General features: G+C 41.6%; 3 protein-coding genes across 3 annotated transcripts; all 3 read left to right on the top strand.

Moving 5' to 3' along the window:
- The first annotated feature begins 269 nt into the window (after positions 1-269).
- Positions 270-7330, top strand: LOC117815606 (B-cell receptor CD22-like). Its single transcript, XM_034687415.1, has 9 exons — positions 270-291; positions 4593-4618; positions 4787-4940; positions 5033-5239; positions 5337-5627; positions 6626-6737; positions 6852-6909; positions 7017-7114; positions 7207-7330. Exons 1-8 carry the CDS (start codon positions 270-272, stop codon positions 7101-7103), a joined length of 957 nt encoding a protein of 318 aa, XP_034543306.1. The 3' UTR covers positions 7104-7114; positions 7207-7330.
- Positions 7331-11585: 4255 nt separating this feature from the next.
- LOC117815608 (sialoadhesin-like) lies at positions 11586-13383 on the top strand. The gene is made up of 4 exons (XM_034687416.1): positions 11586-11659; positions 12444-12800; positions 12897-13106; positions 13340-13383. Exons 1-4 carry the CDS (start codon positions 11590-11592, stop codon positions 13381-13383), a joined length of 681 nt encoding a protein of 226 aa, XP_034543307.1. The 5' UTR covers positions 11586-11589.
- Positions 13384-13387: 4 nt separating this feature from the next.
- Positions 13388-20227, top strand: LOC117815609 (B-cell receptor CD22-like). The gene is made up of 8 exons (XM_034687417.1): positions 13388-13604; positions 15422-15682; positions 16151-16420; positions 17870-18130; positions 19377-19464; positions 19539-19596; positions 19687-19772; positions 19857-20227. Exons 1-7 carry the CDS (start codon positions 13388-13390, stop codon positions 19759-19761), a joined length of 1230 nt encoding a protein of 409 aa, XP_034543308.1. The 3' UTR covers positions 19762-19772; positions 19857-20227.
- Positions 20228-25886: the final 5659 nt, after the last annotated feature.

The following is a 25886-nucleotide window of genomic DNA, read 5'->3' on the forward strand; positions in this document are numbered from 1 at the left end:
CCAAAAATGACTAAACGAAAGGTGGACTTTGAAAACAGGGGGGGTTCAAGACAGCTGGGAGGCAGAGTATATGCATGTGCGCAACAGAGGAACTTTTGGGATTAAGATCAATGCATGGCACAACTACGGGGAAAGATCTCTTTGAAGAGGTATCCAGGTGTGTAAATGAAATGAGGCTGCCTTTGGATAAGCGTGTGGGACTGACGACGGATTGAGCGTCCGTGAAGTGCAGGCAAAAGAGTGGATTAGTGGGCAGGATCCGGGAGAAGATGTGGGAGGAAATCAGCGGAGGTGAGCTGACAGTTTATCACTGCATCATACATCAGGGATCACTGTGTGGCAAAGCCTTGAAAATGGACCATCTGATGAGCACCATAACACGAGCAGTTAACTTCATAAGAGCCATATGTTTAAATCAGCGCCAGTTCAAGTCCTTTCTGGAGGAGTTGGGTTCAGAATATGGTGACTTGCCCCATCACACAGAGGTGCGATGGCTAAACCAGGGAAAAGTGCTGTAAAGGTGTTTCGAGTTGCGTGAGGAGATCTGTCAGTTCATGGAGAGCAAAGGGAAAGACATAGCAGAGCTCCGTGATACAAAGTTTCTGTGTGAAGAAGCGTTTCTGTGTGACGTCACGAGCCATCTCAACACGCTCAACCTGCAGCTTCAGGGGCGGGGCCGTGTGATCACAGACATGTATTGTACGCTGCAGTGAGGGCTTTTAAAACCAAGCTGCACCTGTGGGACACGCTGATGCTGCAAGAAAACTTGAGCCATTTTCCGTGCTGCCGAACTACCTGTGTGAACAACTGTTCTCTTTGATGAAGTTAAACAAAACATCTCACAGGAGTCGTCTCACTGATGAACACCTTCACTCAATCCTGAGGATTTCCTCAGCTCAGAGCCTGACCCCAAACATTGATGAACTTGCATCCAAGATGAGAACCTGAGTATCTGGCTTAGACTAGTGTGCATCACAGAGCAGCAGACTGAGCTGAAATATGTTTCCTTTTTGCACTTTTTCTCACTACCACAGGGCATTTTTGCTTTTTCTTTGTAGAATTATTTTTTGCTAATGTTGTTGGCCTGTAGAAAAATATTTTCATAAGAAATTAGTAAAGCTCATTCATTAGATAAGCTGCAGATTGAGCAATAAGAAATGAACGCAACATATTTTTTCATTTTTTAAATGTTTATAGCAATAACTTAAAGGCCCTGTGAGGAGTTTTTAACTGGCTGAGAAACAGACTGAAAATGATACTGATGCGTCTTTATGGCCTTCAATAGCAAACAGGACCATCAGCGGCAACACTGGCACCTTCTCTGTTGTCATTTTTAATGCCTGAAACCGCCCTGAGGGGGTAGGTGTCAGACCAGATGATGGACATCTCGTTCAGAAACAGCCTTTATTTGACTGTTTTCATGGAAAATAATCACATTGCCTGATAAAGTTGACTGTTAAATTACAACAGGATGAGGTTTTTGTTGAAAACACAACTTTTGCATGTATAGGACAAGAGATAAGAGGTATCGCTTTGTCCACAAGGGGGCGCCAGAATCGATACAAGCTAAAAGTTCCTCACAGCAGCTTTAAGCTTTGCTAATTCAATGTTCAATATGTGCATTAAGTTCATTTCAATAAGTTTTGCAATAAACATTAAACCAGTCCGGCCCTTGACTTGCACCGTTTTTTTTATTTTGGCCCTCTGTGTATTTGAGTTTGACACCCCTGATTTAAATGGTTAGTAATGGAGTTAAAACTTAGATTTAGGGGCGCTGGTGGCCTTGCGGTCCAAGCGCCCCACATACAGAGGCTACAGTCCTCGTCGCAGGGGTCGCCCGTCCGATTCACGGCCATTTCCTGCATGTCTTCCCCCACTCTCTACTCCCCACATTTCCTGTCTCTCTTCAGCTGTCCTATCAAGTAAAAGCTCTAGTTCATTTTTACTAACATGCATTTGAGTTTCTCACGTCTCTGTTCTATATTTCTCAACAAACAGCGGTGACCTGACCGCAATGACAAGAGACAAACCAAAAGAAAAGTTACACATCATTTGACTTCCTGTCTGATAATAAGCACTCTGATCTTCATCCGGTTAAACTCACTCATGGTTCTCACGTTCAGTGCACTCCTCCTGTTCCTCCATCAAGCCTGCAGACTGAGTGACATCCTGACTCAGTGCACAGGGAGATGAACTGTAGGGCCATGTGTGGATATCCTCAGTCAATGCAACTCTTAACCTATTGACATCTTAAAATCTTCATTATCAATCAGTAATGAGATTTGTATCTGGTTCTTAAAACTAAAATAAACTCTGTGCTCAGCTTGTGACTTTTTGAATCCGGTTCTGCTGCAGAACATTTTTTAAACTCAAAGTTAATATGAGCTTTTTCTTTAAACACTTCAACAATTACTTAAAGTATCACGTGATGTGGTCTTCTAAGGAGCACACATTTAAAGTCTGCTCAGCAGAACAACCTCTTTGTGGTTTGGCTTCTCACTGACATTCAAATCAGCATGTATGTTAACCACTTAAACAGGAAGGACTACAAGTCTTTTTATACTTCATTTCCGTCTTCTGCTCACTAAGTGCAGAGGAAAGGCTTCTTTAAAGACGACGGCGTTCATCACTGTAAGTAAAATGATCATTAAAGTGTGTGATACTGTTTAACTCGTCTGATTATTTGACCTGCTGACTCGTGTTGTATTCTCTAAAGCTGACAGAAAGAAGAGAAGAGCAGTGATGAGTTTAACCACAGCTGTGAGTGGATTTATGGTCCTCCTGCTCTCTGTGTCAGGTACGTCAGATCCACACTTCAGTTCATGCTTTTAAAGACAGACAGCTGTGCAAATGTGAGGCTGATTCATAAAGGCTTCAAATAACTTCTATAGAAAGTGGATCAGAGTTTTCTTTATCTTCTCAGAAAGATACAAACGTTGTTTTTTCACTGTTGTGTGACGTTTCAAGACCTTAAAGGTGACATATCATGCAAAATTGACTTTTTAATGGTTCTCTACCTGAAATATGTGTCTCTGTCTACAAACCCCCCGAGAATGAAAAAAATCCATTCTGCCCCTGTTCTGATTTCTCCACCTTTCTGTAAATGTGTGTGAAACCAGCCGTTTCAGTTTTCAGGGTTTTTCATACGTCACAACGCCATCCGGTCTGTAACAGGAAGTCAGAGCTCGGAGCTTGTTCAGCCCATAGACTGTATAAAATACAACTCAACCCCTCCTCCGTTTTTCATTCCCTGCACACATGTGTGCTAACAAGGAGCTTAGGAGGGAGGCATGCTAGTTGTAGGCTGTCTTAATAAACACAAAGGTTGGTTTTACTCCCCATGTCTGCAGATTTGAAGATCTAGTGGATGATTTTTATTTATCATGGATAAGTCCTAGCGCTAGTTAGCATAGCTACATAGCTACATGTCGTAGCTGTAGCTGTGTACCAAGACACACGTCGACATACTGACAAATAAAACAACAAGAAACACAGAATCTGTGACCAATCCTTCAGAAAGGTCCCGCTGCCTTTCTGGCAGAGGTCGGTTTTACTCCCCACGTCTGCAGATTTGAAGATGTAGTGGATGATTTTTATTTGTCATGGATAAGTGCTAGCGCTAGTTAGCATAGCCACATAGCTACATGTTCGTAGCAGTGTACCAAGACACACGTCGACATACTGACAAATAAAACAACAAGAAACACTAAATCTGTGACCAATCCTTCAGAAAGGTCCTGCTGCAGGCGCCTCTCCATCAGGATCAGATTCTGGATCAGATTCAGAGGGTTGAAGTAACGTGATCTCTGAGCAGCCGTGTATATTCAGCCAACATGTAAACATTAGATCAACGTGCTGGAGAGCCGAGGCCACACCCACTTCCTGAGGGGGCGTGGTCAGAGAGAAAACAGACTGTTCTGAGGAGAACTGAAGAAGAGGGATTTTCAGGCAGACCAAAATCTGATTTCAAAGTGTTTTTTTGACCATAAACTTTAAAGACATGTTTTGGGGACCTCTTAGACCAACATATATTGATGAAAAAAGCGTGATATGTCACCGTTAATGCTCTGCTTTGATTGTTGTTCTGTCTGTGGAAAGATTTTGTGAAGGTCAGCATCTTTTGATCATGTCTTTTCCTTTAGGTTACTACTTTGTTATCACTTCAGCAAGCAGTGAAATGAAAATAATGTGACTTTTATTCATATATGTTCCCTTCTCACTCTGTGAAAACCTACAACCCTGTTTCATTTATTCTCAAACTGGCGCTATTTGCGGAAACATCAGCTTTTACAGAGGAAAATATTGTTTCTCTCTGCAGATATTTGATCACTTTGTCAGTTTTCTGAGTGGATACGTATCTCTCAGTCTAGACTATGTCTCAACTTCTCCTTTATCTTTTGCCATCAGCACCAAACACTGCTAGTTCCTGTTTTTAAGGTGTGATGTTCTCACAGTGACAGCTTTTTTAAGCCTTTACCTCCTCTTGAAGTCATACCTGCTGCTCAGTTTTTTTTACACCTCCGTATCCTGTATTTGGTTTTAGTTTTCACACTTTATGCTGACTGTGTTTCCTGTTGTGCTCTGTGTTCCAGTGGTTCAGGGTCAGGATGGCTGGGGGGTGACTTACTCTTCTCTTCAGATCTGTGCCTTTAAGGGATCAACTGTTGAGATGAGCTCCACTTTTTCATACCCAGGAAGAATAGATGGAGAAGAGAACAAACTTTTAAAAACATTCTGGTTTGCTGGAAAACTAACTTATAATAAAGACATTGAAACATCCTCACAGTATTCAGGTCGTGTGAAGAACACCTGTGAGGAGCATAAATGCAGTCTGAGGATCACAGACCTGAGAGAGAGCGACGCAGATCAGTACCAGTTCAGAATAATAACAAAATCTAACAAATATTTTGGTCAAACTGGAGTCAAACTGTACATCAGAGGTAAAGTTATCAATAGAACATTTCATCATGTAATCTATAAGTTCACCTTTTTTGATTTCGTTGTAAATAACTGACATTTCCACACATTTTAGATCCGGAGGTGGTGGTGAGAAGGGAAAATTCAGGTTTGCAGCTGGAGTGTCTCAGCAGATGTCCTGTTCCCACTTCCTACATCTGGTTCAAGAATGGACGGAGAGTTGAACATGAAAACTCACAATATTATTCACCAGGCCTCCTTCATACAGACAGATATTCCTGTGCTCTACGAGGAAACGAGGAGTTCTCCTCTCCTTCAGTGTGTGAGTTTACCTTCAGACTTCCTCTGTCGTCTGCTTTGTCCTTTCAATACATCTTCTTTCGTTGTGAATGACAGCTGTCTCTCTGAATCTTCTGCAGATGCTCCAGAGTTTCCCTCTGTGTCTGTGAATACCTCTACGGAGATAGAGGAGGGCAGTTCAGTGACTCTTACCTGTAGCAGTGATGCTAACCCAGCAGCTAACTACACCTGGTACAAGAAGAATGGAACTCTGCACCTTCATCTCTCCAGTTCAGAAGCACAGATTGTCTTCAGCTCCACCAAGTCCTCTGACTCTGGAGAGTATTACTGTGACGCTGAGAACGAGCTGGGGAGATCAACATCCAAACACATCTCTATTAAGGTTCAGGGTTTAAGGTTCAAGGTTCCAGGTACTTAATAGTCATTTCCATGTTCCCACATGAAAACAAAATCTGTCCTCAGGACTAGCGTACATAATCGTATAATACCTTAAAGGTGACATATCATGCAAAATGGACTTTTTAATGGTTCTCTACCTGAAATATGTGTCCCTGTCTACAAACCCCCTTGAAAATGAAAAGAATCAATTCTGCCCCTGTTCTGATTTCTCCACCTTTCTGTAAATGTGTGCTGAAACCAGCCGTTTCAGTTTTCAGTGTTTTTCATACGTCACAACGCCATCCGGTCTGTAACAGGAAGTCAGAGCTCGGAGCTTGTTCAGCCCATAGACTGTATAAAATACAACTCAACCCCTCCTCCGTTTTTCATTCCCTGCACACATGTGTGCTAACAAGGAGCTTAGGAGGGAGGCATGCTAGTTGTAGGCTGTCTTAATAAACACAAAGGTTGGTTTTACTCCCCACGTCTGCAGATTTGAAGATCTAGTGGATGATTTTTATTTTTCATGGAAAAATGCTAGCGCTAGTTAGCATAGCCACATAGCTACATGTTGGTAGCTGTGTACCAAGACACACGTCGACATACTGATAAATAAAACAACAAGAAACACTAAATCTGTGACCAATGGTTCAGAATGGTCCTGCTGCAGGCGCCTCTCCGTCAGGATCAGATTCTGGATCAGATTCAGAGGGTTGAAGTAACACGGGTCTGTGAGCAGCCAACATGTAAACATTAGATCAACGTGCTGGAGAGCCGAGGCCACACCCACTTCCTGAGGGGGCGTGGTCAGAGAGCTCATTCTCATTTAAAGGCACAGACACAGAAAACAGCCTGTTCTGAGCAGGGCTGAAAAAGAGGGGTTTACAGGCAGACCAGAATCTGATTTCAAAGTGTTTTTTGAGCATAAACTTTAAAGACATGTTTTGGGGACCTCTTAGACCAATATATATTGCTGAGTAAGTTGTAATAAGTAGGAACTTACTGATTTAAGTTATTTCCTTCATTTTAGAGAAGCATCCACCATATCTCTTTGATAAATCTGCATCAACGATGAACATCATCAGGTTGACTCTGTCTGTGGTGATGTTGATTCCTCTGCTTCTCTTGACTCTGTGGAGCAGGTAAAAACATAAACATCCATCTGTTCAATCATCTCTCTCATGTTTCAAAGTTGAGTTTAATGACTTTCATCATGTAAAAAGTTTGATCAATACTTTTTTTTTTACATAATCCAGGAAGAAGAAAACTCTGAGCTTCACTAGTGAGCCAAGTGAGCGTGTAGAGATGATAGAGGTGAGAGAGAGAGAGAGAGGCCAAACTGACATTTATTTTTGCATGCTAATAATTTCAAACATGGTTCAATTGATTTTTTTGGATAAAATCTCATCATCTGTCATCAGCTGGACTCTGGTCTTGAGTTCAAGAACGTCTCAGCCGTCATTGCAGCACGGACCGAAGATGCAGAGGAGCAGGAAAGCATGGTGTGAAGTCCAGAGAGGTGAGAGCCTCCTGCATTGAAGACAACAGACTGAGTTCAGATTCATGGTCACAGGAACAACTGTAACTCTAGTTTTATTCCATGTTCTTCAGATGCAGCTGAACCAGAGGAAGAACTCACTGTGGAGGATGTGGAAACATTAACCTGAATACATCTAGTGTTGTGCAAGTACCCACTAAAAATGAGCTCTAGCCCTCAATCATTGACGTTTCCTAAGCTAAGAGAAGTATTCTACTACAGAATCAGAAGTGTGTAACATGATTTAACTTCAAACTATATACTTTTTAGGTTAGTTTGCTAAGTAATGTTTTATCTACCAGCTATTAAGATAAAAACAATTACAGTACACTCTTAAACTTTTGGCTTATTTCACTGTTTAGTCTTCTATCATTCTTATTTCAGTCTTTTATTGAGCAGAGTATGTTTTTAAATCCATCCATTATCTTGACCGCTTATCACGGGGGGCTGGAGCCTACCCCAGCTGACTTCGGGCGGAAGGCAGGGTACACCCTGGACAGGTCGCCAGCCAATCACAGAGCTAACACAGAGAGACAGACAACCATTCATGCACACACTCACAACTACGGGCAATTTAGAGTGATCAATCAACCTGGTGAGCAAGTTTTTGGACTGTGGGAGGAAGCCGGAGTACCCGGGGGAGAACCAATGCATGCATGGGGAGAACATACAAGGCACCTGCCTGACCGGGGATTCGAACCAGGAACTTTCTAGCTGTGAGGCAACAGCGCTACCCACTGCACCACCATGCAGCCCTGTTTTTAAATCACTTAAAGACTTAAAGTAGCTTGTAGCTTGTAGCATACCATTACTTTGATTGTTTCTCCAATACATCCAGTTGTTGCATTTGCAGGGCTGTATGTCAAAGATGAAATGTTGATCAGGGAAGTGAAGAGGATTCTAGAGGAGCAGGGGTCAAAATTCACAACATTGATTTTTTTTTTTTTTCAAATAATAAAATACAAATGCCTGGAATGATAAATTGTGTCTCTTTTAAAAGAACCATAAAATACATGTCTTAAAACAAATTCCTGACTATGGTTGGAAAATTTGACCAAACGACTTAAAGCTGGGGTTGGTAATCACGGAAAACTAGCATGAATTTGAATGTAGCATTTCCTCAGGACTCCGTCTAACCCCTCCCCTCGGAGCTCCTCCGAAATGACGACCATATGATGGTGACTGATTCAAAACCAGTCCTCACCAAAACATTCTCATAGTGAAAGTTAAAAACACAAACAAACATGGCTGCTGTTAGCACTCACAACTGTCATGCTAGCATTATCCAGTTGTACCGGTGACACGATATCAGGAGAAAAGTTATAACACATATATAATACTGTAACAGCTCTACTGTTTGTTAAACCTGTTCAGTGTAGATGTTCTTAATTCCTACAGTGTTGACGGTCAGTGAAGGCATCAGGAGAGGTGTAGAGTGTGTGAGCGGGAGAGAGGAGAGACAAGAGGAGAAGTTCTTCATTCATTCAAACATTGATTGTTGTTTTGTTGGTTGTCGTGATCACGGCCGACAGTGACCGGTTATTAAAGATCAACGTGTTCACGAGTCGACTCGTCATCACTACAGCGTCTAGACGGACGCTACAGTACATCTACATTTCTGTAGGACTTACTAAATGTCATTCATTCTTCTGCTTGCTGGTTAGAGCTTATTAGACTCTGATCCGGACTACAGTCCTGAGCAAAGCACCTCATCAGGTCAGAGGGGACAGGCCCGAGGACGAGCGAGAGGGGCTGTAAATAGAGTCAGGGGAAGCAGAGGCAGGGGACGGAGACTCGGAGTGCACGCCGGGGAAATGTACGCGCAGGAGGCGGAGAGAACGACAGGATGGGATTTGATTGGTTTAAAATTTGGGGAGCCAAAAAACGCTGATTGGTTGGCGTTTTCCCAGGTTTACTCCGGCTGTAGATAGCAGCTTTTTTTCACTCTTTTTTAAGAACACATTATGTATTGATTACCATCAGGACATAAAGATCATTTTAACCAGTATAACAAAAAGTGGATCTAAATCTGATTACCAACCCCAGCTTTAACCTCAGCCCCTGTATGTCATCGGTTTTGTCATCAATTTCACTTCATTGAAACATAAACGTAAGTCCTCACTTGATTGTCACTTTTCAACAGCAAAACACGCACGGAGAACGGGTGAAGAGCGAGGACAGCAGGAAGGACAAGTGATACTAGAGTTATTATCTGAGGGGCTCAGTGTTAGCTTGGTCTCTACCTGCAGCAGGTGTGCTTTATGAACCAGCTCTCCTCACCTCCATGCATCTGTCTCATCTTCATTGAGGATTTTTACCCCCCGGTGTGCGTTAGAGACAAAGACACAACCGGGGGACGTCTGTTTACTATTTGATGTTTGACGTTGTTGCCGCCATCACCGTAAAAAGCTCTGTGTCTACAGCTTGATTTAATCCAGTTTGGTGAAACATCAGACACATTTAGTAAGTTTGGATCAACTCCTTGCTGAAAGATGCAGATGCATTTCAGAGTGCCGTGAACTGACTGCCTGTCCAGTGCGCCTGTAACTGCAGGTGCATTCAGGGACCGTCGTAAAAGTGCAATACAGTCCTTTCATGGCATTTTTCTGTGAATCAAGAGAACCAAAATACAGTCACAGAGGTCACATCAAGAATGTTTTCTAAAAACAACTGTCATTTAAAATATTTACTTGCCCCTTAGATGTTATTTGGGGAAAAAAGCCACACACAAAAAAATCGCAACTTTCACTGCTGTTTTTTCAAAAAGCTGTCGCAAAATCAGGCTTTTTGGGCCGCAACAATCACAAAGACAACCCGCAAAATCCTGGAGGGACTGTTCGGTGTCTTTAAGAGACTGATCAGCTATTTATGATATGCATGTCTCACTCTGAGGGACAGCTGTCACTGTGCTCCTCTTCAGCACCATGAACAGCATCACTAACCTACATCCCAAAGCTCTTGAATATTTTTACCTCAGTGTTTGGTCAATGTCTTTTGGACATTACAGGCCTTTAATATCAATTCTAGGGGCTTTCCCTTCTTTTTTATTACATCTACTCAATTGGCACCGATGCCTATGGGACCCTGGGAGACCCTAGGAACCATTATGGAGGCTTTTCCTTCACTTTGAATGTAATTTGTTAATATGCAATCAATGGCCCCCAGTGTGCAGTCTAGGGAATACTTGGGGACCATGATGTGGAAGCTTTTCCTACACTTTGAACATATTGACTCAATTGGTCCCCAGTGTGCAGTCTATGGGGCACTATCGGCCTCTAGTAACCATTATGGAGGCTTTTCCTTCAATTTGAATGTAATAAGTTGATTGGCCTTCAGTGGCCTAGAGAACACAAACTCTCTATCTGAGCATGAAAACTGAGGAGAAGTGTGAAGGAAGAGGTTATAGGGAGGGGACTGAGAAACGAGAAGCTTTACAGGAAGAGTAGAATACCTGGTCCAGCTCAGATCACAAAAAAATTGACCTACACAATACATTCATGCAAGCAGTTTTATATTCACCATAAGCCCCAGTGTGATAAAGATCTGAGTCATGTAATATTCTACCACAGCACTGATTTCAGTATGTCTTTGTCCTCAGTAAAATCCCATGAGACTCCTAAAGTGCAGAGTGAATGTTACATCCCTCAACAACAAAACATTTAAATATTTGAATACAGTTCAGTCAGAGACAACTCTTTATCAATGTCAGTATTTGAGAAACAATCCCTCTGAGACAGTTTGCATCAGCCTAAAGTAATAAACTTCATGATTTCCTCAAGACCAGGTTGGCCTCACTCTCCCTCTGAGATCTGGCCTACATGCAGATTCAACATGCAGAGTGTCAGTGGTACTTCTCTTGTATCTTTGTCTTATAGACACACCCAGTAACTTAGTAAATTCAGTCATGATTTCTGCACGACGATGTTTGAGCGGGCCGTACCCCTGCCTCATTCTGAGGTATGACCAATGTGCAGATTCAACATGCAGAGTGTCAGTGGTACCTCGCATGTATCTTTGTCTTTTCACACCTAGACACACCCGGAAACTTCGTCTCTGCTGCAGTTGCTGACTTAACAAGTAATTTCGGTCTGTTTCTTTTGTTCCAACTTTGCGATGATTGCACCCTTGATATGCACTCAAATGCAAAATGTAATAAAATTATATATTTGTCCTGTTCCTCATGAACTTAGACTACAAAGGCCAGATATCGCTTACAAAAGAACGCCACTTTACCTGATGTCACCGCGTAACTTGGTTCATGCATGAAGAGGAAGGAAGACTGACAAGTTTAACGCCCTGACTTCTTCCTGCTTATGACCACAGAGGAGCGTCTTCTGTAGAGACAACATCTTCTCCCCGCTGTAAGTAGAATTATTCTTTGTTATGATTGATATTTATCTGCACAGGTTATGTACAGTCCTTGTGATGATATTTATCTTCTCTGAAGTCACACAGGGATGAGAGGAGCAGCTATGAGCCTGAAAGCAGCAGCGAGTGTGTTGGTTATCTTTCTTCTCTCTCTGCCAGGTACTTCATATCCTCATTTTCATCGTAGGGCATTTAGCTCAGGGGATTTATTTATTACACCGACCAATAACAGGCTTTAACTGTTTTTACTCTTGTCTAGATTTAATGTTGGATATTGACATCAGATAAGGGAAGTAGTGAACATAAATACTATCTGCATGCTGGCAGCTGATTTCTTCCAGATCAGGTTGTTTAGTGAAGGTCTTCAGATGTGTCTGATCTTTTCACACATGAAGCATCTCTCATTATTTTTATAAACATTTGAGAGATTAAGGGTATTACCCACATTGCATTTGAAGGATTTAATAACTTAAGAATTAATATATGAATGTCAGTATTTTTTTTGTTAGAAAACAAGATAACGTCTATTTAAAAAAGGGACCCAAACTTTGCAGATGCATTGAGCTCGTTCCTCTGACGTATGTGTGATGTTTCCATTCTCTATATGGTAAACAGTTAACAGCTTTTCTAAATATAACTTATGACAGAAGCAAAGTGTCATTTTGTGCTCATACATCTGTGGTCTGAAGTTCTCTTCCTTTAAACACTGCACTACTCTGACCACAGAGTGAACAGAGAGGAAACAACAGAACACTTCTGACGCTCAATAAGCTGCATTTACACTCATGTCTAATGTTCCTGATCTCAAAGCAAAGAAGACTTCTTCGTATTCTAGGTCTGCATGGAGAAGCTTCATAGAGAAGTGTCTGTAAGGTTTTAAATGTTTGTGTCTGTCTCTCTGATGTTCTAAGTTTGATCGTGTTTCCTGTGCTCTGTGTTTCAGTGGTTAGGGGAGAGGTTGGCTGGAGAGTGACTTACCCTTCTCATCAGATCTGTGCCTTAAAAGGATCAACAGTGGACATACCCTGCACCTACACATATCCATCAACAATAAATAATCAAACTAATGAAGTCCAAGACAAATTGTGGTTTACTAAAATTAGTTCATCTACACATGTGGATCTGAAAACAGACTCAGACTACTCAGGTCGTGTGGAGTATCATTTCAATGAGAGGGACTGCACTCTGAGAATCAAAGACCTGAGAGAGAGCGACTCAGCTCAGTACAAGTTCAAGTTCACAACAAACCAACAAGGTGGAAGTTTTACTGGTGAACCTGGAGTCACTTTGACTGTCACAGGTAACATTTTCACTACAAAACCTTTCTTCATATTTTTGGAAAAAAACGTATTTGAATCAGATCCAGTTTTAATGTGTAATGTCTTCCACAATCCAGACCTGCAGGTGCAAGTCAAAAGATCATCAGACAAGGCACAGCTGAGGTGTCACAGCAGCTGTAATGTGGCTGACAGTCGTTCATATGTCTGGTACAGAAAGGGACAGAAACTGGCTGCAGAGACATCTTCTCTTAGAGTCCGTGTTCCTGATTCCAACAGGTATACCTGTGCTGTTAAAGGACATGAGGATCACCGCTCTGCTGCAGTCTGTGAGTTTCCTCCACACTGACAGTAAAGACATTCTGTCACTTTTCTTCTGTATGAACTGTTCTCTACTTGATTTTAACTTCCACTTTAAAAACTCTTCTGAATTTTAGTGAAAATAAATGTATAAGAACTCTTTATCTAATACTCTGCAGTATTAGTCATTGTATCAAAGTTTTACTATGTAGTGACTTTTTAACTGATTGAAAAGTGTCTGTGTACATCTTGTTTTGTGTAGATGCTCCAAAGACTCCCTCAGTGTCAGTGAAGTCCTACTGGTGAGGTGATGGAGGGCAGTCCAGTGACTCTGACCTGCAGCAGTGATGCTAACCCAGCAGCTACTTATACCTGGTACCAGTTGAACTACGGTCAACTTCCCACTAAAAAGGCCCAGCTTTACTTTGGGTCCATCCAGTCATCTGACTCTGGACAGTATTACTGTGAAGCTGAGAATGATCTAGGGAGGGAGAGGACATCTGGATACACATACATTAATGTGAAATGTAAGTAAATGAAAAATATTTCAACAGCAGTATTCAACTGGTTATTATGTTTTGCTTAATTTGATGATCATACAGTATGTGCTTCCTTCACCTCTATCTGCTTAACATACACAGTCTGCAGCTTTCTGACACTGAGACTTTTTTAAACACAGATAAGCTCTTTGAAGAATTCTAGTCTGGGTTCAGGGTAAAGCAGAGACACTGCTCCTCAAAGCATTAAATGGTTCACTGACTGCTGCTGATGGAACATCCTCTGTTTAGTTCTTTTGATTTAAGTGCTGCCTTTGATAGTGTCGATCATTGTATCGATCATGCTGAATTGGCCTCTCTGTTTCAGTTTTTACTTCTTTTTTTACCCTATTTACATAGATAGATAGTAGGGGTGCAACAATACGTGTATCTGTATCGAACCGTTCGATACAGTGGACATGGTACGGTTCGCCCTATGACCTGAACAATACGCTATTTTATATTTATTTTATCAACTTCTGACGAGGCGCTCTGTGCTGAAAGTTAAAGCTGGGGTTGGTAGTCAGATTTAGATACACTTTTTGTTATACTGGTTAAAATGATCTTTATGTCCTGATGGCAATCAATACATAATGTGTTCTTAAAAAAGAGTGAAGAAAAGCTGCTATCTACAGCCGGAGTAAACCTGGGAAAACACCAACCAATCATCGTTTTTTTGGGACCCAAAATTTTAAACCATTCAAATCCCTTCCTGCTGTTCTGCCCTCCTCCTGCAGAGCGTACATTTCCCCGGCGTTCACTCCTCCGAGTCTCCGTCTCCTGCCTCTACTTCCCCTGACTCTATTTACTGCCCCTCTCGCTCGATCTCGGGCCTGTCCCCTCTGACCCGATGAGGTGCTTTGCTCAGGACTGTAGTCCGGATCAGAGTCTAAAAAGCTCTCACCACGGGGGCTCTGACAAGCAGAAGAATGAATGACATTTAGTAAGTCCTACAGAAATGTAGATGTACTGTAGCGTCCTGTCCGGACGCTGTAGTGATGACGAGCCGATTCGGTGAACACGTTGAGTTTTAATAACCGGTCACTGTCAGCCGTGATCACGCCAACCAACAAAGCAACAATCAATGTTTGAATGAATGAAGAACTTCGCCTGCTTGTCTCTCCTCTCTCCCGCTCACACACTCTACACCTCTCCTGATGCCTTCACTGACCGTCAACACTGTAGGAATTAAGAACATCTACACTGAACAGGTTTAACAAACAGTAGAGCTGTTACAGTATTATATATGTGTTATAACTTTCCTCCTGATATCGTGTCACCGGTACAACTGGATAATGCTAGCATGACAGTTGTGAGTGCTAACAGCAGCCATGTTTGTTTGTGTTTTTAACTTTCACTATGATAATGTTTTGGTGAGGACCGGTTTTGAATCAGTCACCATCATATGGTCGAGAATCAGCGGCGCTCGTGCATGTGAGTGGGGGGGGCGTCGTTTTGGAGGAGCTCTGAGGGAGGAGGGGAGGGGTTAGACGGAGTCCTGAGGAAAAGCTACATTCAAATTCATGCTAGTTTTCCGAGACTGCCAACCCCAGCTTTAAGTGGATCTGCGCTCGATTCCTCCGGGCTGCATTGTCGAGCGCAGGTCCACTGAACTGCACGCTCCTCCCACATTCATTCAGTCCAACCTGGTCACGTTTCTTTTAACTGAACTTTTTTATCTTGTTTATTTCCTGTATTCCTCACATTTCTCTTTCATTCTCTCATTTGTAAAGCACTTTGTAACCCTGCTTTGAAAAGTGCTACATCAACTTATGAAGTATGTTTTTTTTTCTTCATATCTCCTCCAGATGCTCCAAACACTTGTTCTGTGTCTGTCAGTCCAAATGGTGAAATCATTGAGGGCAGTCGAGTGACTTTGAGCTGTAGCAGTGATGGTTACCCAGCACCTGAGTATACCTGGTACAAGGTGAACGATCATGGACATCACAGTAAAGGATCAGAGCTCGTCTTCAGTCAGATTCAGTCCTCTGACTCTGGGAGGTATTACTGTGCAGCTGAGAATGATCTAGGGATGAGGACATCTGGATACACCAACATTAATGTAAAATGTAAGTGAATCATTTTATTGTAAAAGCAAAATTCAACTGATTACTGTTTTTATAACTTCATTTATTGATCATATGTGCTTCCTTCACCTCTATTTTATTCTTTTTGAGCATTGTACATGAATGAATTTAAGGATCATATTAAGCTGGTTTATATCTTTAATAACTGTATTCCTTAAAGCCCTGCAGAGTTTGATTGTCAGTACTGTGTAACCCAAGAATCTGAACCAAGCATTTACACATGGAGAGAAAATAGATTTAAATGTAGCCACTTTAAATAGACTAAGGTTATACTCAGGTCTACTCCATCTCCTCATATTCCTACGTACTCTCTCTGTTCCATACTGATGTTTGTTTTTGTGAGAAACCGGCTCAATTGAATACATTTCTATTATCTTCACAGTTTGTCTTAAAATGAAACTTTAAAAATGTGAATGTCTAAGTTATATAAAAACATGTTTTCTCCTCCAGATGCTCCAAAGCTTCCCTCTGTGTCAGTGAGTCCCACTGCTGAGAAGGTCGAGGGCAGTTCAGTGACTCTGACCTGTAGCAGTGATGCTAACCCAGCAGCTACTTACACCTGGTACAAGAAGACCGGAAACTGGAGAGGTCAACAACTCAGTATCAACACAGAGCTTGTCTTCAGGTCCATCCAGTCCTCTGACTCTGGAGAGTATTTCTGTGAAGCTGAGAACAAACTGGGGAGTAGAACATCTGAACCCTTCTCTATTGATGTTAAATGTGAGTGAAGCAGTTCATATAAAAAGCTTCATTAAGATGATAACTGTCAGCATCATGAAGCTTCCTTTGCTGATCATACCTGAATGTCCTGTTGTTTTATAGTATTTGCTCACATCTAGATTAGCCTGACTTCTTAAGGCTGATTTATACTTCTGCGTCTCCCCTACGCAGCAGGGGCTGACGCGGACATGAGCCCCACATACTTGTGCGTCGGTGTGTCCGTGTCGCGCAGCAATTCTCCGCCGAAACGCCTGAGGGCAGTGCGGTCTCTCTGATAGCCGGCCACCTGCTTCCGGTCCCGCTACGATCTCTGTTTACTTTTCCACAGAGTTTCAGAGCGTGTTATGTTAATCTACAGCTGTCACAGTTATCACCTGCCACACCTGCTCAGCCCACTACATTTCCACTCCCCTTCGTTTACCTGAACCACACTCTCCTCATTAAGCCAACACAAATCACCTGTTTCTCATTACCTGCTGCCAGGTATTTAAGTCCCGGTTTCAGCTCACTCAGTGCCAGATTGTTCTCTCTGCAAATGCAAGACTCTCCAGCACTTTGCCTCTGACTGATCTCCCGGTTTCGACCCTGCCTGTCCCCGACCTTCCTTCCTCGTTTCTGCCCTGGTAACTACCTCAGCCTTCTGTCCCCGACCAAGAGATTTGCCTGCTCCTCGTCTGTTTCCAGCCTGATCCTCCACACAGCGAAACCAGCTTCTCAACAGACATTGTGTGACCGGGTTAGTAAAGACTGTTACCTGCTGTTTCCTCCGGGCTCCAGTGTGCTGCTTTTGGGTTCACCCTCACACCCGTAACAACAGCTGATACATGTTGCTGTTAATCATACAGACATGATTACATGAAGAATAGAGAGGAGGAGATGAAATACACGGCCGATGTGCGGCCGATGTCCGGGATCCCGGAAGTGATATGAATGCGGGAAAGACAAAGCCGCCGAGCGGACCAATCACAGAGCTTGCGGTCCGCGTCGGCTCTACGCGAAGTTACATTTTGGAGGAGGTGCACGTCAGCTACGTGCGTAGGCCTCGGCGTAGGTACGGGAGCTACGCGGACCCCCCGGCGTAGGGTACGCCGTCGATTCAACGCAGAAGTATAAATCAGCCTTTAGGGTTTTCAACTGTGAAGAAATATGATCACAAAACATGTCTATGTGTTATTTCATGGTTTATTATTTCACCATAAAACATTAAACCATCTACACATTTTCTGTTTACCTCTGTGAAGAATTCACATTTTACAGCAGCTGTAGTCTGGGAGTATCTGCAACCTTTACAGAAGATAATAAAAGACACTGATTCTTACAGGACATGGGGATTAACGAATCACTGCTGTTATATTAAAGTTAAAGCAATGTATTTCTTATTTTCACTTTGCAATGAATATTAAAATATTTAAATAATGTGTCTAAAGAAAGATTTGTATTTCCCTCCAGATGCTCCAAAGCTTCCCTCTGTGTCAGTGAGTCCCTCTGGTGAGGTCGTGGAGGGCAGTTCAGTGATTCTGACCTGTAGCAGTGATGCTAACCCAGTAGCTAACTACACCTGGTACAAGGAGAATGAAGACTCACCAAAAGCTGTAGGACCGGTTTTCACCATCACTGACCTCAGAGCTGAACACAGTGGGAATTATTCCTGTGAAGCTCAGAACTCAAGAGGACGTCATAACTCCACCTTACTTCTGATTGTTGTGACAGGTCAGATATTCATCATTAAAGGTTCACTGCACTACACCTGAGCAGATTCACATTTAAATAAGTTATATATTTTAGGCTTTTACATCTTTATTTTCGAAAGGAGAGGACAGTGCATAGAGCAGGAAACCTGGAGAGACTTGGGGAATGGCATGCGGGAAGGGGGGCTGCAGGATGGAGTTGAACCTGGGCCCGGGCGATTAATTTGACCATTAGGCTAAATCAGAGGACAGCAGAGCAGATTCACATTTAAAGATGACATAACACGCTTTTTTCATCAACATATATTGGTCTAAGAGGTCCCCAAAACATGTCTTTAAAGTTTATGCTCAAAAAAACACTTTGAAATCAGATTTTGGTCTGCCTGAAAATCCCTCTTCTTCAGTCCTCCTCAGAACACTCTGTTTTCTCTCTGGCCACGCCCCCTCAGGAAGTGGATGTGCCCTCGGCTCTCCAGCACGTTGATCTGATGTTTACATGTTGGCTGAATATACACGGCTGCTCAGAGATCACATTACTTCATCTGATCCAGAATCTGATCCTGACGGAGAGGCGCCTGTAGCAGGACCTTTCTGAACCATTGGTCACAGATTTAGTGTTTCTTGTTGTTTTATTTATCAGTATGTCGACGTGTGTCTTGGTACACAGCTACGAACATGTAGCTATGTAGCTATGCTAACTAGCGCTAGCGCTTATCCATGATAAATAAAAATCATCCACTAGATCTTCAAATCTGCAGACGTGGGGAGTCAAACCGACCTTTGTGTTTATTAAGACAGCCTACAACTAGCATGCCTCCCTCCTAAGCTCCTTGTTAGCACACATGTGTGCAGGGAATGAAAAGCGGAGGAGGGGTTGAGTTGTATTTTATACAGTCTATGGGCTGAACAAGCTCCGAGCTCTGACTTCCTGTTACAGACCGGATGGCGTTGTGACGTATGAAAAACACTGAAAACTGAAACGGCTGGTTTCACACACATTTACAGAAAGGTGGAGAAATCAGAACAGGGGCAGAATGGATTCTTTTCATTCTCGGGGGGTTTGTAGACAGGGACACATATTTCAGGTAGAGAACCATTAAAAAGTCGATTTTGCATGATATGTCACCTTTAAATAATCAGTAGGAACTTAAAACTGACTGAAAGAAAAGGAATGATTTGAGGAGCCTCCATGGTGTCAGACTCAGACTGAATGAGTATCACTCTAATCCTACCTGTGATATGTCTCATATACCTTTCTTTATTTCTAGGGAACTTACAATTCAAAATAAATATCACGAAGATGGCTTTGATGCTCCTTATGATGACTCCTCTGCTTGTCCTGACTCTGTGGATGAGGTAAAACCACATCAAATCATCAGTTGAAGCACTTATCACTTATTGTTCACCTTGAAATGGTTTCTTTAATCCAGGAAGAAGAAAACTCTGAGCCCCACCATCAAACCAAATGAGCCTGTAGAGATGATAGAGGTGAGACAGACAGAGAGAGAGACTGCTGAAAAACTTTCCCTACATCACTGTTATGATAACTTGAACTAAAACCTCATCGTCTGTCATCAGCAGGTGTATGCAAACGTCTCAGCCATCCTTTCAGCACAGACAGAAGATGCAGAGGAGCAGGAAGACCTGGTGTGAAGTCCAGAGAGGTGAGAGCTTAAAGACTACAGACTGAGTTCAGATCTATAGTCACAGCTCCAGCTATAACATTACAATTTGGTGGTTTGTTCCAGATGCAGTAAACAGAGGAGGGATTCAAAAGTAAGGCTGTGGAGGATGTAGAGGAAGTGGAAATATTTAGCTTCAACTGTTTTCAAAAGTTTTCAAGTTGACTTTAAATCATTGCCTTAACTATGTACGCTTCTTTATTCTTGAAAAGTTATATTATTCTTGAAATGACTTCTTTACTCTCTCTGTTTGCTCTGATAGAGTTCCACTCTTCATGTTTATATTTTGCAAATATTAATCATATTTTCTGAGTTATGTGACTTCAAGTCCGTCATGAGCAGCTCAACACTGTGATCCAGTCCCTCCAGGAAGTTGCGATTTCGCGATCGCAACTATCAACGCAAATTCAACCAATCAGCGCGTTTTTTTTCGCGGCCTTGCAATTTTATACAATCACCGCAACTTTCTCGCAAATTTGACCAATTACCTTAATCTCAGCCCCTGTACGTCATCAGTTTTGTCATCAATTTCACTTCCTAGGAACATAAACATAAGTCCTCACTTGATCTACACTTTTCAACAATAAAACACGCACAGAGAACGGGTGAAGAGAGGGGACAGCAGGCAGGACAAGTGACCATGACAACGTTGTTATTTATAGATTGAGGGGCTCAGTGTTAGCTTGGTCTCTACCTGCAGCAGGTGTACTTCATGAACCAGCTCTCCTCACCTCCATGCATCTGTCTCATCTTCATTGAGGATTTTTACCCCCCGGTGTGCGTTAGTGACAAAGACACAACCGGGGGACGTCTGTTTACTATTTGATGTTTGACGTTGTTGCCGCCATCACCGTAAATAGCTCCACGTCTACAGCTTGATTTAATCCAGTTTGGTGAAACATCAGACACATTTAGTAAGTTTGGATCAACTCCTGGTCAACAAAGATGCAGATTCATTTCAGAGTGCGTGAACTGACTGCATCAGTCGCTGCGAGGTGCATTCAGGGACCGTCGTAAATGTGCAATACAGTCCTTTCATGGCATTTTTCTGTGAATCAAGAGAATCAAAATACAGTCACAGTGGCCACATCAATAATGTTTTCTAAAAACAACTGTAATTTAGCGTATTTACTTGCCCCTGAGATGTTATTGGGGGAAAAAAGCAAAAAAAAAAAAAAACTCCAACTTTCACCGCAACTTTTTCAAAAAGCTGTCGCAAATTCAGGCTTTTTGGGACGCAACAATCACAAAAAAATCCCGCGAAATCCTGGAGGGACTGGTGATCTCTCCTCCTGCTGACTCACTTATTGATGCAGCTGCTAATCTTTTTAGCTTATAACCTGTAAATATCTTGTTCAATTTCATTCATTCAAATGAACTAAAATCACAGAAATGTGTTTCCTTGAAGTGTTCATGAATATCATAATGCTTTATAACAACCTGACCTGCCTCTTGTTCATAAGTATACAATAAAGTTTGTTCAAAACACACACAGGAAGCTGAACAAATCATTCCTTTAATTTCTTGTTTGGAATTCCACACTTTTTTTTGTGAAAGCTGGAAAAAATGTTGGAACAATCTTGGAAAGATGAGAGTGCAAAATGATAAGAATCTGACACTGTCACTTGTTTTCGAGTCTATTTATTAACCCTTTATGGTCATAAGTTAGATCATTGTGCATTTTAGTTTCCTGACTGGTTTTTAACTCTGCTCCCCCTGCTTTTTAAAAACCTGTGTTTTTTTAAAGAGTCCAAGGCTCAACATTTTAAATACTCAGTGGCATTGTTGGCATCTTTTATTATTATCAGTGCTTTTAACTGTACAAGTTTTTAGCCCGGCCACACTGTAGCCTCTTTATTGATCCTTTGTCATGCATTGCTGTTTGGGTTGATGATCACAACTTTGCTGTTGCCTTTATTGTATTAAAGGTGACATATCATGCAAAATGGACTTTTTAATGCTTCTCTACCTGAAATATGTGTCCCTGTCTACAAACCCCCTGAAAAGGAAAAGAATCCATTCTGCCCCTGTTCTGATTTCTCCACCTTTCTATAAATGTGTGCTGAAACCGAGCCGTTTCAGACTTCAGTGTTTTTCATACGTCGCAACGCCATCCGGTCTGTAACAGGAAGTCAGAGCTCGGAGCTTGTTCAGCCCATAGACTGTATAAAATACAACTCAACCCCTCCTCCGTTTTTCATTCCCTGCACAAATGTGTGCTAACAAGGAGCTTAGGAGGGAGGCATGCTAGTTGTAGGCTGTCTTAATAAACACAGAGGTCGGTTTTACTCCCCACGTCTGCAGATTTGAAGATCTAGTGGATGATTTTTATTTATCATGGATAAATGCTAGGCGCTAGTTAGCATAGCCACATAGCTTCATGTGGTAGCTGTAGCTGTGTACCAAGACACACGTCGACATACTGACAAATAAACAACAAGAAACACTAAATCTGTGACCAATCCTTCAGAAAGGTCCTGCTGCAGGCGCCTCTCCGTCAGGATCAGATTCTGGATCAGATTCAGAGGGTGTAAGTAACGCGGGTCTGTGAGCAGCCGTGTATATTCAGCCAACATGTTAACATTAGATCAACGTGCTGGACAGCCGAGGCCACATCCACTTCCTGAGGGGGCGTGGTCAGAGAGCTCATTCTCATTTAAAGGCACAGACACAGAAAACAGCCTGTTCTGAGCAGGGCTGAAAAAGAGGGGTTTACAGGCAGACCAGAATCTGATTTCAAAGTGTTTTTTTGATCATAAACTTCAAAGACATGTTTTGGGGACCTCTTAGACCGATTTATTTTGATGAAAAGGAGTGTAATATGTCACCTTTAAAAAACATCAAAGAGAGATCTTGTGTATGCCCTCTTTGTTGTAAGGATTTGTGTTGATGATGACATGTGTAAGATGTTGATTAGCAATCAAAGGACAGTGCATCTCAGCCACATTCACACCAATTCAATAAAAAGGCTGATCTTTACAGCAGAAATAAACATGATTACCGCCTGGTACAAAAGACGAGTGTAGTCTGGATAGCTCATTTCTCGATCGGCACACACTGTAGGGGAATTAATTTCTTCACAACGCAGTAATTTCGAGATATTGAGATTAGGAGTCTTCCAATGAGAGGCACAGCTGACTTGATTGACACTGGAACACTGTACTGTAGCTGTTAGCTAGGAGGCTCCAAGCCCTCCTCTTTACATCACAATCGCTCATCAGCAGCAATATGGCCCGACGATTAGCCTAGAAACAGAGCTTCCAAAACAGATGGGTGACATCATTCATAGTACGTCCATTACTTATACAATCTTTGGTCTTCCCCTGCTTTCTGCTCCCCACATGTCCTGTCTCTCTTCAGCTGTCCTGTCAATAAAGGGAAAAATGCCCCAAAAAATTACTTTAAAAAAAGAAGTCTGAGGATGTTCAAATCTTCTGATTTTACCTGATGTGTGCTCTTTATTTGGTTTTTAAAAAGCAATGTTCTGAACCTGATTGAAGATAATCCATCAAAATCACCCTACTTTTTTTTTTACTTCGTTTCAGCATTATGATTAATGTTCAATCTTTGAAAAGGTTGAAAGGTTTTATGGTTTATTCATCTGAAAAGCTTGAAACCTATGAATACTAATGTTGAAAATGCAGGTGCAAACACAATGAAACTACACAGGTCTAGCAAAAGAAAAAATGGTACCAATTACTCCTTTATATGTATAAAAAAAAAGTCAGCACTGCTTTTTCAATTTTCACATCAATATAAAAATGCATAAAATATTTAAAAAAGTCAGAAAAATCATGTATAAAAAGACAAAATATAGTACAAAGTTAGAATATAAAGCTTGGCAAGGTCACTTAAAGGCTAAAAGAAGCAATAATTAAAGATGGAATGACATTTTTTAACTCCTTGAATCATAATCAAGAATCAATAAGATCTGGATCTCTACAAAGCTTCATACTTCCATATAATCTCAGCTTAAAAATGCTGGCTGTATTTTGTACTTGGAGCATCAAAATCAAATCTATCAGGTCATTATTGTCAGAGAGACTTCTAAGCAGGATTCCAAGGATAAAGTAGACTAGAGGTTTCTGCGTCCATGTACTTTGGTGGGTTTGTTGACTGTACTGTACAATGCAGCTGGATCCTCCACAGTTTCCTGACTGCTGGTTTTAAGAGAAAAATAAGATAAATAAAGTGTTCAGATTGAATGTTTACAGCCCAACAGTGATCACAATGAAGTTATAAACAAGAGTATTCAATAATAATTATGATATTAGATAATGGTCTGTGAGGAGTTTTTTGTAGTTGTTGTTTTTTTTTACCTCTGGGCTGTTCTGGCGGCGTTAAATCTAACAGCAGAGTACTCAACCATCATCTCCTCTTTCTTCTTCTTCTTCCTTCTTTGTTTTCTTGTTCCTTTTGGGTTTATCTGGTTTGATGTTGGAGTAGACAGGCTCTTCCTGATTTTTGGTGAAGTAAACAGTTGCATAGCGAAGCTCAGTCTGCTGCTCTGCCAGTTGGATCTGTGAACATTGAACAGATGAGAAGATGTTTTCCTTTGTAAAAGGACTTTTGAAAGAAAGAAGTTTAGGATGGAGGTTAAGATTTGCATATTCACAAATACAACTTTTTTGAAATATTGTTTTAGGTGCATTTCTTAGTCATGGACGATGTGTCCAAATTTCTGTTTTAAATAAGGTTTGCGATACAATCTTGTTTTTTTTTTAAATCAGCTCTGGGTTGTAAACAAACTAAAGAGCAAACACCTGACAAGTTCAGGATGTATGGGACTAAATATGACAAAAAAAAAATCAGTCATCAATCAATTATTGATTTAAGCTGTGCATTCTAAATAAAATGGATAATATCTGTTTAGGAATATGGGCCCACAACAGAACACTGATACAAGTAAACATGTTCAATACAGACCTGATCAAAATCTTAAAGGGGACATATCACGCTCTTTTCATCAACATATATTGGTCTAAGAGGTCCCCAAAACATGTCTTTAAAGTTTATGCTCAAAAAAACACTTTGAAATCAGATTTTGGCATGCCTGAAAAACCCTCTTCTTCATTCCTCATCAGAACACTCTGTTTTCTCTCTGACCACGCCCCCTCAGGAAGTGGATGTGCCTCGGCTCTCCAGCACGTTGATCTAATGTTTACATGTTGGCTGAATATACACGGCTGCTCAGAGATCACGTTACTTCAACCCTCTGAATCTGATCCAGAATCTGATCCTGACGGAGAGGCGCCTGCAGCAGGACCTTTCTGAAGGATTGGTCACAGATTTAGTGCTTCTTGTTGTTTTATTTATCAGTATGTAGACGTGTGTCTTGGTACACAGCTACGAACATGTAGCTATGTGGCTATGCCAATTAGCGCTAGCACTTATCCTTGATAAATAAAAATCATCCACTAGATCTTCAAATCTGCAGACGTGGGGAGTAAAACCGACCTTTGTGTTTATTAAGACAGCCTACAACTAGCATGCCTCCCTCCTAAGCTCCTTGTTAGCACACATTTGTGCAGGTAATGAAAAACGGGGGAAGGATTCAGTATTATTTTATACAGTCTATGGGCTGAACAAGCTCCGAGCTCTGACTCCGTGACAGACTGGATATTGTTGTTACGTAACAAAAACACAGAAGTCTGAAACGGCTGGTTTCACACACATTTACAGAAAGGTGGAGAAATCAGAACAGGGGCAGAATGGATTCTTTTCATTCTCGGGGGGTTTGTAGACAGGGACACATATTTCAGGTAGAGAACCATTAAAAAGTCCATTTTGCATGATATGTCACCTTTAAGACCAGTTGAAAAATTGCTAGAATTTGCATTTTGCACATTTGGATCTTAATGAGGTTTTAAGTAGAGCTACAATATGCAAAAGCAAGAAGGGGGAGTGAGACAAAAAGCACTTTGAAAAAGTAATTGATTGAAAACAACAATTAAACTGAAATAGGCTGTTTATCAGCTGATCAAAAGTTTAAGACCACAGGCTATAAAAGCCAAAATCTGCTCCAAATTTTCATTTTCTGTCAGGCATTCACACTGTCATGCCCTCCTGATGGCTAAAGCTAAGAAGCTTTCTCTT

Source organism: Notolabrus celidotus, chromosome 7 (assembly GCF_009762535.1).
Source record: "Notolabrus celidotus isolate fNotCel1 chromosome 7, fNotCel1.pri, whole genome shotgun sequence".
NCBI classification, from domain to species: domain Eukaryota; kingdom Metazoa; phylum Chordata; class Actinopteri; order Labriformes; family Labridae; genus Notolabrus; species Notolabrus celidotus.

What these genes read in the sequence shown, in the direction of transcription:
- LOC117815609 (XM_034687417.1), top strand. Translation starts at nt 13,388, where the DNA reads ATGGAGGGCAGTCCAGTGACTCTGACCTGCAGCAGTGATGCTAACCCA. An exon ending in CACCAACATTAATGTAAAAT is followed by an intron (nt 15,683 to 16,150) that starts GTAAGTGAATCA and finishes TTTCTCCTCCAG; the next exon opens with ATGCTCCAAAGCTTCCCTCT. An exon ending in GTCCTGACTCTGTGGATGAG is followed by an intron (nt 19,465 to 19,538) that starts GTAAAACCACAT and finishes TCTTTAATCCAG; the next exon opens with GAAGAAGAAAACTCTGAGCC.
- LOC117815606 (XM_034687415.1), top strand. Translation starts at nt 270, where the DNA reads ATGTGGGAGGAAATCAGCGGAG. An exon ending in TTTAAGGTTCAAGGTTCCAG is followed by an intron (nt 5,628 to 6,625) that starts GTACTTAATAGT and finishes CCTTCATTTTAG; the next exon opens with AGAAGCATCCACCATATCTC. An exon ending in CTCTTGACTCTGTGGAGCAG is followed by an intron (nt 6,738 to 6,851) that starts GTAAAAACATAA and finishes TACATAATCCAG; the next exon opens with GAAGAAGAAAACTCTGAGCT.
- LOC117815608 (XM_034687416.1), top strand. Translation starts at nt 11,590, where the DNA reads ATGAGAGGAGCAGCTATGAGCCTGAAAGCAGCAGCGAGTGTGTTGGTT. An exon ending in CTTTCTTCTCTCTCTGCCAG is followed by an intron (nt 11,660 to 12,443) that starts GTACTTCATATC and finishes TCTGTGTTTCAG; the next exon opens with TGGTTAGGGGAGAGGTTGGC. An exon ending in TCACCGCTCTGCTGCAGTCT is followed by an intron (nt 13,107 to 13,339) that starts GTGAGTTTCCTC and finishes TGTTTTGTGTAG; the next exon opens with ATGCTCCAAAGACTCCCTCA.